General features: G+C 44.3%; 1 protein-coding gene across 1 annotated transcript in view; it reads left to right on the plus strand.

Annotated features, from left to right (window-relative positions):
• Positions 1-14366, plus strand: part of frem2b (FRAS1 related extracellular matrix 2b) — an 87884-nt gene that overhangs the window by 25179 nt on the left and 48339 nt on the right. Inside the window, 1 exon segment of the mRNA XM_061827003.1 lies at positions 10053-10199. Coding sequence (XP_061682987.1) covers positions 10053-10199 — 147 coding nt within the window.

A 14366-nucleotide genomic window follows, 5' to 3' on the forward strand; every position in this document is an offset into this window, starting at 1 on the left:
AGCATTGCTTGTGGGAGAATATGTCGAGAGGGGCGTGTCAAGCCAAGGGTTAAGACAATGAGGCTATCCGATTGGCTATTATTGTACAAGTGAGTGACAGGTCGGAAAGGTCCATTGATTGCCATTGTTAATCGGCTGTGAAATTCATCTCTGTAGACTTGTATCTAGAAATTTACTCCACTATCTTTCTACAAAATTTAATGGAGTAGTGCTTGTAAAGTGGTGCTAAAGCCAGTTTGCTGTGTTAAGAGGGAGGAAGATGTCGGTCTGTGCCATTCCAATTACAAGATTGTAATCCCCCCAAAAAAGTAAAAAATGAATTCTGGTTCAACAGTTAGTTCTGCTGCTATAATTGATTTTGGGCTGGAACTTACATGTCGTGGAAATCCCCGCAACTTCACCACAATCTGCTGTTTATTTGCGCTTGTTTTTTCATGGCTTTTTAAAACATACTTGAATATCCTCGAATGTGGGAAAGGTCGCTGTCGGAAGAAGGTAAAGTACATAAAGACGACAAGCACACTCTTGCAGGAGCTGCTGTCAGCCACAGCTCATGCCCAGACACTCACACGCATAGGTCACATGGGATAACCCTAGGCTCCGCCTCTTAAAGGATTAAATGATAATATAAAAGTTTATTCAGCAGGTTATTGGCTATCACAGGTCACTCTGGATCATCTCCTTCACAATTAATAGGGGCTCACTATGTTACTGCCACCTAGGACTGGAGCGGAACATGATGCCTAAGAATGACTACTTTTACTTTACGATTATTTTTATTTTATGTCTCAGTGGGCGTCGTTTCGATATTTAATGTTCTGTGATGCTAATCTCTTCAGCAGACACAATGTTGAACTTTTCCTCCAACTTCCAAGCGTCGTGTCAGCTAAGTGATCAATGCGTTCACTTTACACAGCAACACGGGAGATTAGCCCGCGTTTTAATTTCTCGCTTATTATCCCCGCCGAACGCGAGTTTCTGCAGTCACGGCGCGGGGAGAATACAAATGATTCCGACGCACCGTATGAAAGCGACGCTGACAATTTGATCTTTGCGCTTCCTAAACGGGGATTAGTCTGCTTTCACGTCTTTTAACCTAAAAGTAGGATATTACTTTGGAGTAATAGCTTAGCGCCTAATGTACTCTAATGGTGTACACTGATGGTAGGGGTTGACTTGTCAGCTCGCCTGCGTAGAAACGAGAATCTTGTGCTTCTGGCTCCACAACAGCAAGCCGCCACCAGAACGCAGCACTGCGCTCAGCCCAGAGGTGCCTGCGAATTATTCCTCACGTCAGTTGCTCGCAGGCAGCGTAATAGGATCAAGCGTGCTATCCCAGGATGTTTGCGTTAAGTCACGACCACGGTTTACATATTTGCACCGATTCCACGTCTTCGCTAAAGCCGGCGTCTCGTGCTTCCTCAACGACTTGACAAACAGTTGAATAACTTTCTTTGTGCGCGAGCCCTTTGAGGTTGCAAATTAGGCCGTTCGGGGGCAGCGCCGGAGTGCCAGGACGGGTCGACCTTTACCTACAACCCCCCCCCGGACCCCCGCGCGGTGTTTCCTTTGCCTCTTAAGTCTCCCGGGACACGCATAAAGGAGGTCCGTTTGAAATAAAAGCCTTGGGAATTTCCTTGAGACCGCTGTGCTCAGTCAAGGGCTTCAACTAACTTTGTGAGCCTGGAAAAAAAAAAGAAAGTCTTTTGCGAGAGTATTTACGGACATCGAATTGTATTGTAAAACTAATCTCTACAACATTATTGAACTTAATAGAGCCGTTTTGGGAGGACACGGAACAACCCCCACCCCTTTCATTGCAGGGGACACATTCGATATCCTCTGACAATAAATAAAAATCTGCGAGTATTTTGTAGCCATCCCAATGATTTATTTTACATTTTTCAAGTGGAAGTAGTTATTTGACAAGGTAACGAAATGAAGTAACTACATTTGATATTGATCACCATGTCATTGGCATAACGTGATTATTAAACAGTGCTGATGCTCTTTGTTTTCCTCGCAAGGCAGACAAAGTACTTGTACAGGTGCTGGTGCCTTATTCTGATCCTCCTATCATGCGTCTCATGCTTCTCGGGGGCCGAAGCATCTCCACAGAAGCGCCTCACACGTTAATCTCAAAAGAAGCCCCCCCACGCTGAGAGCAAAACCTCCCTCGCTTTAAGCCTCGAATGCCTCCCTGACCCCGCGCTTCTGTCAGCCTTCTCTGAGGGGGGCACCTCCAGGCCGCCTGGGAATGATCAGATAGGCGGAGGCCGCCGTGCGCTCCTTCCTTTGGGCTGCAGTGTGCAGCACGCGCCTCGAAGATGCTAGAAAACGGGTTTTGGGGTGTGTGTGTGAAATGATTGCCCTTCTAAATCTTTTTCCACTCCCCTCTCATTAGCGCTGATACGAGGCTCAGGGTGATTACACCGTATAGCTCTCTTCGCTCGCTCTTTCTTTCCTTCTACAGGATTATCTCATCTCCCCCCACCTTAATTGGACTGCTGAAAGGCATGCGTATGCGGTCTGCTGCTTTATTGAATCAAAACATTCCATCAAAATATAGCATGGATTAGCGGCGGTTAGTGCGGGATTTTGTTTAAATTGGAATTTAGATTTACTATTATCACTTCATACGACAATGAATGTTAAATAAATAAACTCTCCATGAGAATTTAGTGAGAAATCAGACAAAAGGTACTGCGCTCGTGTGAGCTCTGTGCACTTACTCGTCCTGCTGTACTAATTTTATGACGGTCATGAAGTCATAAAGCGAAGCGATCCAAATTAAAGTTGCCAGCGGAGAAGAATGCAGCCGCGCACCTCATTTTTTTTCACGGCCATGCCTCGCAAATTAAACTTTTGAGTCGACGCGCCACCCCACATTAAATGTTACAATTTAGCACATTTTGGGGGAGTTAAAACTTAAAATTTGGGCTGATTTCCTAGGGAATTGCATCAATCACATCCGGACTGTTCTGGCTGTCTTAGAAGACGATTAACTTCTCATCAGTTCAAGCAACAAGGCTTAGTTAGGATTAGTGACGAAGACCATATTTTCCGCACTATAAGGCGCACTGCATTATAAGGCGCACCTTCAATGAATGTTCTATTTTAAAACTTTTTCTTCATATATTAGGCGCATCGCATTATAAGGCACATAGAATAGACGCTACAGTAGAGGCTGGGGTTGCGTATGCATCCATTAGATGGAGCTGCAGTAAAGGCTCAATATTGATCCATATATATAAGGTGCAGCAGATTATAAGGTGCACCATCGGCTTTTGAAAACATTAAAAGCTTTTAGGTGTGCCTTATAGTGCGGAAAATACTGTATGATAGTGATAGTCTACGGCTGTCTGAGAAGCTCCTTGGACAAAATCTGTGTGAGAAAAGGCTGACGTGGAACTTCAGACTCAACAAAAATTGTGTGGCTCTGGTTCTGTAACAATGGGAATACTACCAGCTGGGCATGGAGGGCTCACAACGTGGGCATCCTTTGACAGCCAGCAATTACAAACAACAATTTGCACAAGCTCAAAGCTCCATGCCTGCTAAACCACCGCCCCACAACCCCCACATTCGTCCCGAGCATGTTTACGCTCATCCATCAGTGCCGCGCATCGGCATTCATGCGCGGCGCGAGACTATTCATCGCCTGTCACGGAAACTTTAAGCATGCGAGCGGCATTTGAGCATTACGTATTTTTAGACGTATTGTGTGTGTTCAGCCGCGTCCCTCTTTATCCGGCCTAATCGGCCCGCCGGACTGTCTGCCCTGCTCGAGCAACAGGCGGACGATCCTCTGGGGATGCTCGACGGTGACCAAATAAAGGCCGTCTGCAAAGTGGGAGGAAACGAAGGAGCGGGGTGGGAGGGCACCGAGCTGGCACGGCCCGGGACCCCGCATTCTTTGGCCCGCTCTCTAAAGGATTCTGTCGCTCATCACACGCCCACTGTGTTAGTGCACGGAGTTCACGCTCTGCACTTTTGTGCTCAGGGGTTTTAACAACAAGGCAGATTAAGGTTAAGGTTGCACCAGGAGCATGCAAGCGCTATACAAATTTTTCTATTAACTTGGTGTATTTAATACTCCAATTAGGCTGCTGGTCAAATTGACCCATTTATATGTTGTTCTTATAATTAAGAGCAGCTAGTCGGAATAAAAATGACTGGAGTCGGAACTCGTCAGCGCATCCATTTGCTATTGCTGGAGTCTTTCCCCGCTGAAAGGAAGCCAAAATGCACGTGTCGGGAATGTGGAACCAATTAAAAGGACAGTTTTACAAAATACGTTCCCCTTTTAGGTCTACTTTTTACACTTGTATGACACTTTGGTATGTTCTATTTCCATCACTCCCTTTGGTCCAAATTGTGTCAAGTTGGAAGCAAGTCAGTTGGAAGAAAGGCAGTTTCAAACGAGATGCGCCGTGTAATTAAAATATCCAGCCAAGCAAACTTGAGAAAGTGATAAGTTGACGAGAAATCAATGAGGCGATCTGAAGCCACTCCAAACTTCTTTATGCCGAGTGTGGCTCCATGTGTGACTCGTCAGTCGCATTGGGAGAACATGCAAACGCCACCTTTTGAACCCAAAACCAGAAAAGTGTTTATCGTGATTTGCCCATTCCGACTCTTCTGACCAACACACCAAAAGGAAAACAAGAAGATATACACCGCCTAGAGGTGATGTTCATACAAATCCATCCATTTCCTTTTGCCGCTTATCCTCACGAGGGTCGCAGGAGTGCTGGAGCCTATCCCAGCTGTCAACGGGGTACACCCTGAACCGGTTGCCAGCCAATCGCAGGGCACATGGAGGCAAACAACAAGTGCACTCACAATCACACCTTGGGGCAATTTAGAGTCTCCAATTAATGTTGCGTGTTTCTGTGATGTGGGAGGAAACCGGAATCCCTGGAGAAAACGCAGGCAGGCACAGGGAGAAGATGCAAACTCCACGTAGGCGGGGCGGGGATTGAACCTGGGTCCTCAGAACTAGGAGGCCAAGGCTTTACCAGCTGAGCCACCGTGTCGCCTGTTCATACAAATATTTACTGTAATTAGGATTAGTACTGCGTTCGGCTAGGTTAGCGATAGATATGCTCCCACTTTCATACAAAGTTGGTTCTTGTAAATTTTGTATCAAGATCTCGCCGTATTGCTGATTCCATGAGAACAAAACAAGAAGCTTGAAGACATTTTTCACAGCGTTCGACTCAGAAGCACACAATGTATTTAATAATAATCAGGATTATGCAAATTAATACAAGCCCTTGTGCAGTATCAGTGCGCGAGTCAAGCAAAAATGGGTCCGAATGAAGGTACTGATCGGGAATGTATTGGACTAAAGTCATTTTGGCGTCAACTGGTGACGTTGTATTTGTACGTAGGATATAATATGTCTGCACACCCCTTTTCAAATTTATTTAAAAAATGAGATCAATTTGAGATGCTAGAAATCCATCCTGTATATAACTCATTTTAAAAAAGAGAAGGGGGACTAAATGTGAACAGAGAATGCAATTGCACAAGTCTGTACACCTTCTTATGACTCGGATCGGCCTGTGTTCAGAACCAAACTCAAACTCATACACGCTACTATTTAATTTAATTTCAATTTCAACTGTTCTTGTAGGCTTTTTTGGGACGGGCCGTTTTCATAGTCACATCTTCCCGCAAAAGCCTTGATCCACTGAGAGGTCGCACAGAATCAGATGTTGTCTGTGTCAGTCAGGAGAAAGGTACAAAAGATTGTCCAAGGATTTAAATAATTGGTCACAGTGAGGACATCAAGTGAGAAAATATGGACCAACGGTAACATTCCCAAAATGTTGCTTCAAATCTAGATTTTTTTTATATCACATAAACCTGGGCGGCACGGCGAATCAGCTGATAAAGCTAAAGCAGTTCTGAGGACCCGGCTTGGATCCCGGCCCCGCCTGTGTGGAGTTTACACGTTCTCCCCGTGCCTGCGTGGGTTTTCTCCGGGCACTCCGGTTTCCTCCCACATCCCAAAAACATCCAATATTAGTTGGACACTCTAAATTGCCCCTAAGTGTGATTGTGAGCGTGGCTGTATGTCTCTATGAGCCCTGCGATTGGCTGGCGACCAGTTCAGGGTGTATCCCGCCTCATGCCCGTTGACAGCTGGGATAGGCTCCAGCACTCCCCCCGAACCTCGTGAGGATATGTGGCAAAGAAAAAGGATGGGTGGATAAACCTGGCATTTGAGCAGGGGTGTGTAGACTTTCTGTATCCATACTATGTGGTCACGATTGTATTGCTTAAACAACAGACTTAATGAGACTTTTGAAAAGTGTGTACTTTTTCTCTTTCTCTCTCTCTCTTTTTTTTTTCTTTTTTTGCTGAGAGTACCATTTAGAAGAACCCCATGAATCAAAGTTATGAGCGTAGCTTTTGTAGGACCCTCGCCTGCGTGCGCATATTATAAAATACAGTCCAATACGAACGAATGTTCCCGGTGTGAGATGTGATTTGCATTAACGGCAGGTGAGGTCGCGCGGGATTTGCCGCAGCCGACGCTCCAAATGCAAATACAGGTCACAAAGCGCTGGTGAAAGATTAACGCTTAGCTAGACGGGGGTGCCCTTTGCAAGTGGACTCGACTGCTTATCTTAATTAGAGAGCAATCCGGAGGAGCCCAGAGTTCCCGTGGCAACCACAATCACGTACTACCCGCTCATCTCAGTCCCTACCTGAAGGCCACCGCAACCTAAACCCAAAGTTAATGTTTGCTCATGTTATGAGTAAACTTTCAACAGAAATTATTTGCTTCAAGAAGTTTAAAAAGTGCCACTTGTGAATGAGTTGAGAATTAAAAGTTGAAGTGAAGTTGAGCCGCTGTACCCATAATTTAGTACCGTAGCTGTTTTTCTTTTTGATGGTTTATAGGATTGCTCACACAATTTTTTTTCAAATGTTTTTCTAATAGTCACTTTCACGCTGCCCCTTTAAGATGGTGTTTAACAAGCATTACATTAGTCTATGCTAATGCTTATATTCTATTTTATGTTATCACTGTATTTCAAATAGAGCACAGTATTCCAGCAGCTTTTTTCCTGCAAAAGTATATTTGGTGGGACGACTGTAACGGATTAATGGAATTTCCATTTATTTCAATGGGCAAAGTTGATTTCATGACGAGCCTGGTCTTGGAACAGATTAAATTGATATAATTCACGTACCTTTTTTGGCTTAGTGGGCGATTTGCATCATACTTACATTTTGGTAGTGTAAAATGACCAAAGTGGCGGTAAAAAGGGTCATAAAAAGTCTTCCTTGACTTCCTTAAGCTTGGACAGAAAAGTGTGTGAATTCAGACTTCTCGCTTTTTCCATTACTTCTGCTGACTCCCTTCACGACTCAGCGATCAAATCTGCCGTTTTAATGGTGGACTCGGCTGCTGTTGTTAATCCAGATGGGCGGTGGGGGTGGGGCGGGGGTTCTGTCGTACTCGGGTCACCTGTTTTTCGGGGGTTGACTGTTGCGGAACACACAGGGAGTCTCGCATATACTGCTGAGTTGAATGTTCTACTTTGTTAATGTCAAACTGCTCATCCTCCACTGTGCAGACTGCATGTTTAATGGCAACAAAAAAAGCCAAAAGTGGTGTTTTGCTCTGTGCAGAAAAGCGAAAATGAGCGAGCAGACCTTTTGAAAAATGACCAAAAGCATGAACTTTGATTTTTTTTTTTTTTCTTCCAAAGGGACAGGGGGGAAATCAGTGCGAGCGATTGGCCGAATTTGCACCCGATGAACCGAAGTATTCATAATAGCTGTCATTTGATGGCTGACTGCACATGGAAAATAGCTATTAAGACTGAGAATCAACAAAAGGGAGCTATTTGACATACAATACAATTATTCTTCGATCCCTCCGTGACATTATGATGACAAGTATTTGACATGATTTGCTAATCACTGCGATGATGTCAGGAAGGTCCATTAGTCTCCCTATTTTGAGAGAATGATGTGCCCCATTGAAAAGTGAAACTAAGCATGTACTAATCAATAATTTGACATCTTTTGGTCACAGATGAGATGGTAGAAAATTCTTCCAAGGGAAAAATGATCCGTGCTTTCTGTAGCCTTTTGGCCTAATTCAAGCTCCATGTCATCTTCCCCCTTAATAAAGCCCATTAGCGGTTGTACTGAGGTGTCTTTAAAAGAAAGTACAGTCTGTTCCTCCAGCAACCAACCAGGTCCTTGACTTCCTTTGACATCGAGTACGAAATCTCCAGTGATCAAACATGCGTCCATTGTGCTGTTGACGAGAGCCTGCAAAATCACGTGCAAATGCTACACGATAGCGTGCCCGATAGCGTGTCAAAAGATTCACAGTCGTTCCGGGAACAAAATGTGCTACCCGCTCGGGGGGTTCACAATTTTCTTTTTTTCGAGCCAACCTTTTGTAGTGTGAACATTTCAAAAATAGATTTTTATTTTGACTCATCTGCTCAAAATATTAAGCTCTTAAGATATTATGTTGTGGATAATCGCTGATGAGGAACATTTTTCAGTCAAGAGATGTTTTGGCGGCACTGAACATGCCATGTCATCATTGTTCGTTTTTTTAGACTTTATTGTTGAATCAATAAAAAGAAAACAGAGTGGTCATATATATCATAAAATGAGGGTTGGGTAAAAATTGATCCATCCTTGAAATTGAACAGGGAGTTTCCATTTCCAAGGCTTCTTCTCCTACGACAAAATTTGGTGGAATGCCAGACAAATGAGCACCGCAGGATTGCAAAACTTGCCTGCCAGACATATGCAATGTGGGTGGAGCATGGCGACAAAGCTGGACAATCGTTTTGATGATTCATCCTGAAAGAAAAATGAGAGCGAGGGCCTGTTCTTCACACCTTTCAGCTTTAATTTTGTCGAGATGTCATTGATTGCTGCGGCCTGGTGAGTGCAGTTGCCTCAAGGGAAATGTCGACATAATTTAGAAAAAGTGTCTGCAGTGGATTTGCCCTTTCATCCCGTATTATTGTTTTGGGGACGGCCTCGGGAAACACACGGGTCAAAAGGAAAGAAACGGGAGTAAGGCGCACACTCCTATAAACACGCTTCACAGCTAATCGAGTACTCGGTGTCAGCATCTTGAGGGCGCACACCGAGAGAGGAAATGGAAACAGTTGCGAGGTGGCGGATTTACTGACCGGAACATCCAGGTCGGGGTTGGGATGAGGCTGAAGAATCCCAGTCATGCTGAACACAAACAGTGCGAATCTACTGAAGCTCACAACACTTTTTTTCCTCTGCAGACATCTGGCAATACACTCGAACACGGTTCGTCCCCATTGCCTCGGCCAGCAGGAAGCGACTTTCTCCATTTTTTCAGCTTCAGAGTGTGTGTGTGTGTCGACTTTTAGTTTGCAATTATTCAGGCTGCCTGCCAGAGCTTGACACATAAAAACATAAAAATGTGATTTTTCACTTTCCCACTCTTTTCTATCAACTTTTGCACTGTTAATGTAACACTTCACCTTCTCTGCAAACTGCAGGACGTCTGGTTGCACCTTTGAACGCCGCTTCAAAAGGCGAGGATGAATGGAAGCAGTTCAGATGGGAAACGCTCGGCTTTTTTTTTTTTTTTGCCTAATTAGAAGCGAAGCGATTGGATCCCACAAACCCCGTGTAAGGGTTGGCCGCCCTTCACACCTCCCACAGAGACTCAAAGGCTCACAAAGTAGTGTTTTTCAAAAGTGTATTATTAAGTTGGTCGACACAGTGAGGTAACTGCCTCGCACTCGGCAGGTTCTGAGTTTGAATTTCATTTTTTCGGTTTGCTTCTTGGTCCTGAAGAAACTTGTAAGTGTAGTTCACTGAAGATTTGAACTCTTCCTTAGGTGTAAATTTGAGTAAATGTGCCTCGTGGCTGGCTACCAGTCCATGGCGCATCCTGTTTCTCTCACCAAAAATCAGGTGCGATAATCTCTAGTTCACCCGCATAGCAAATCAGGATATAGAGCATCAAAAATGAATAGACGTTATATCTGAACCATTCTTTTGTTTTGTAGGAGGCAACAAACTGAGGAACCAGCAGTTCCGTCTTAACTGGGCCTGGATCTCACTGGAGAAGAAGCGCTATGTGGTGGACGAGGAGGTCAAGTTCCTGGAGGTGGTGCTAAAACGGCGAGGGTACCTGGGGGAGACCTCCTTTGTTAGTAAGTCAAGAGCTACAACTGTTGTAGAAGAGTCAATCACAATATCATCTCATAGGCCATAATATACTGTACACATAAATGCAACTCAACCATCGCTTCTTACAAGGACTTCTCTGCATTCCTCGACAGAATGGCCAAAAGAACATTATTGCCACTAGTTGTGTGGGGGTATATTGTATGAAAATTACATCAGGTTACATCCATCCATCCAGTTTCTTTGCCGCTTATCCTCACAGGGGTCATGGGAGTGCTGGAGCCTATCCCGGCTGTCAAGGGGCAGGAGGCGGTACACCCTGAACTGGTTGCCAGCTAATCGTAGGGCACATGGAGACAAACAGCTGCACTCACAATCACACCTAGGGGCAATTTAGAGCGTCCAAATAATGTTTCATGTTTTTGGGATGTGGGAGTCAACCTGAGTGCTCGGAGAAAGCCCACGCAGGAACGGGGTAAAGATGCGAACTGGACACAGGGAGTGCCGGGATAGAACCCGGGTTCTCAGAACCTTGAGGCCAACCCTTTACAGCTGCTCCACCGTGCCGCCTCAAGTAACATTAGTTATTGATTTTAAAATGTCTATATTATTGAGGTGGCGGCACGGTAGATCAGCTGGTAAAACGTTGGCCTCACAGTTCTGAGGTCCCGGGGTCAATCCTGGATCCCCCTGTCTGTAGTTTGCAAGTTCTCCCCGTGCCTGCGTGCGCTTCCTCTGGGCAGTCCGGTTTCCTCCCACATCCCAAAAACACACAACATTAATTGGACACTCTAAATTGCCCCTTGATGTGAATTTGAGTGTGATTGGTTGTTTGTCTTGATGTGCCCTGCGATTGGCTGGCAACCACTTCAGGGTGTACCCAGCCTCCTGCTCGTTGACATCAGGAATAGGTTCTAGCACTCCCACGACCCTTGTGAGGATAAGCGGCTAAGAAAATGGATGGATGGATATTATTGTGGTCGTAGTTGTCGATATTTTAGTTAGAAATAGAACCATCGCTCAGTATGATGCACAACACTTGTTCACCATTGTCAACAACAACCACCAATAAAGAAGCCAAAGCAGTGCAGATCAATGTCTGTGCTTTGTGATTCATGTACCGTCGTGGCTGACGCCTGCACCAAGGCAGCCATAACTTCTTAACAAAAAAAACTCACCCAAATATATGTAACCTAATTATTTGCACTAACTTTTGTATGAAAAGAAAAACATCCAGTCTTTCAATCTCGAGGAGACGTAATCCCACACGGCTCGCGCGGCATGTTTTGTGACACTTTTCAGATAGTTCAGGTTTGTTCTCAAGCTATTGGCAACACTTTAAATTAGTTTGTAATGCGTATAACTAAAAGACGACATGGGCAATTGGGCACAGACCAATAGTGTCGATTTGTGGAAAAAAAAAAAAACAACATTCAATTGACCATAGTTGGACAGATGGATTTTCTGCCCGACAGCAATGATCAACTGCATATGTGACTAAAGTCAACCAGAAGCAGTTGCTCCTCAATATAAAAAATGCAAAGAATCTTGGCGGTATCACGAAAACGACTTCATGTCTGCCTTTAGAAGTCAAATATCCAGATTCACTGGGAGGGGCTGGCACCGAACGAGTGAACGGTTAGATCCCGTGGCATCATTAACAGCCTCCCTCAAGACTTCACATTAATGCGACATCTCTGGGGGACCATATGCAAATTGCCGACCTTTGTTCAACTTGGCGCACGGCTGAATCCGCAACTCAGTCGACGTTTCAAATAAAAAAAAGGCAACTTTCTCGGTGCGGATCATTAAAATGTGTCGGGAGCTTGCGACTGGGAGGAAGGTGTAAATACGGGTTGTGAAATTGGAAAAAGCTTGTTTCTAATTACCCAGGAGGAAAATATAAAAAGGAGCATTACAACTGAAAATGCTGTGATGATACCCGTGCGATAGCCTCACAAATTAAAACTAAACAATGCTGTGCATATAAAGACGTTGGGGCGGAAAAAAATCACATTGTTTTGATTATTCAGAGCAAGGCTTGCTGTTTTATTAATGCTTATGGTAAAAATGAAAGAAATACTTTGAACTTGGCACACATTCCACGTTCGAAACGCACTGAGGCAGCAGCATGCATTTAAATACACTGGGTTCAATAATATATTGAGACAACCCTAATCATCCGATTCATCAATCAGAGGTTGAACTCAACACATTAGTTCATCTCGTAAATGTATTAACATTTTGGACAATCTTTTGGTTCAGTCTGGTAGAATAAGCCCATCAAATACGTTAGAGTTGGTCTACACCATTCCAACGGACAAAACTCCAACGTCTCTTCCCAGTAGAGTGGGTCTGTCTTCAGTTTCACTTTTTGCAAGTGGATTGGCCATGTGTCCCAATACATTTGCCACCCATGTAGAGACAGGTGATGTGGAATGTGTATCACAAACACGATTTTGCACCACAGAGTAACAATTAGACACAATTTGGCGTGGTGTTCCTCAGGAAAATGCTTTAGGACAACTATTCTAAACTAGTTTTAATTCTTTTTGGCCTTTTAGTAGAATGGGCATGAGTCCAAATACTTTGTTTCCTTTGTCTAAGTGAAGTGTGTATGTGACATACATGGTTTTGCATAACATTCATTCAAAGTAGCCACCAGTCAGACACAATTTGAAGTGGAGTTCCTCAGGGAAATGCTTAAAGACCACTACTTTTATATTCACGTTAACGTTATACTCATCCTGTAAGGGAATAGTCCATTCTCTTTGCCGCTTATCCTCACGAGGTTCGCGGGGAGTGCCGGAGCCTATCCCAGCTGTCAACGGGCAGGAGGCAGGGTACACCCTGAACTGGTTGCCAGCCAATCGCAGGGCTCGTAGAGACAAACAGCCGCACTCACAATCACACCGAGGGGGAATTTAGAGTGTCCAATTAATGATGCATGTTTTTGGGATGTGGGAGGAAACCAGAGTACCCGGAGAAAACCCACGCAAGCACGGGAGAACATGTAAACTCCACGCAGGCGGGGCCGAGATTGAACCCGGGTCCTCAGAACTGTGAGGCCAATGCTTTACCAGCTGATCCACCATGTTGCCTCAAGGGAATAGTCATGTGTCCCTATTCTTTTGACCATGTATAATAGGTGTATGATGCAATGATTTCGCACCACATCTTTTCAAAGCAACAATCAGTCAGACTCAAGTTAGAGTCAGATTGATCAGACAAATGTCTTAGGTTCACCAGTTTTTGATGCAAGTTGGACTCTACTTGTTCTTGTCGGTGGAATAGTCTCGTGTCCCAATACCTTTGTCCATAATATTAGTGTAGAACGGATCTCAAACATAATCTGACACAAGATCCACACAAAAGTAAGACAAGTTCGACCACTTGGAGTGGCATTCCTCAAGTCAACCTCTTTAGGTCCACAAGGTTTGAACCCTGATTTCCTTCCAGTGGAATGACCATGTGTCGTAATACTTTTGTCCATATACAATATATAGTATACATCACAAACAAGATTAATTGCCCTTTCAAAGTAACAGACAATTTGGAATTGAGTTCCTCAGGGAAATGCTTTCAGTCCACTGGTTCCCTATAAAAGTTGAGCTCTCCTCGCCCTTGTTCAGAAAACATCAAGTCAAAATCCGCAATGGTCTGGCAACAGACCTAACAAATGAACAAAATCCCCAAAGTGTAAAACCTCAAAGAAAGCACAGAAGCTGTTGTAGCTGCAAAGGGCCAACAATTTTCCCTCCAATTTTCACATCCTGTTGGTGGAATGAGTCATAATCCTTTTTTTTCCCATATAGCACACGAGCCCTTTGCGGTCGGCAGCTTTCTTTCGATCAATGAAGAGCGAACGAGAACGAGCGAAAACAATAAACCTGCCGTCCAGTGATGGAAAGATCACAAATGTTGAAATGAGATAAGTCAAGACAATTTTGTCCTTACAAGCCCCTCAACGGCCATACAACCTTTTATGTCGTACATTGCTCACTAGACTGAGCGCAGCCTTCCATTCCCCCAGTGTGTGATTCGCTGTAAAGAAATTTTTTTAGTATTTTTCAAACCAAAGGTCAAACATTTGCAGATCCGGCAAAATGAGCAAACATTGTTTCAACTCTGGTTTCATGGCTTGTACAAACACGCTGCCTTGGACATAATTACTATCCAATTCATTTTGTATG

Source organism: Syngnathoides biaculeatus, chromosome 8 (genome assembly GCF_019802595.1).
Source record: "Syngnathoides biaculeatus isolate LvHL_M chromosome 8, ASM1980259v1, whole genome shotgun sequence".
Classification (NCBI taxonomy): domain Eukaryota; kingdom Metazoa; phylum Chordata; class Actinopteri; order Syngnathiformes; family Syngnathidae; genus Syngnathoides; species Syngnathoides biaculeatus.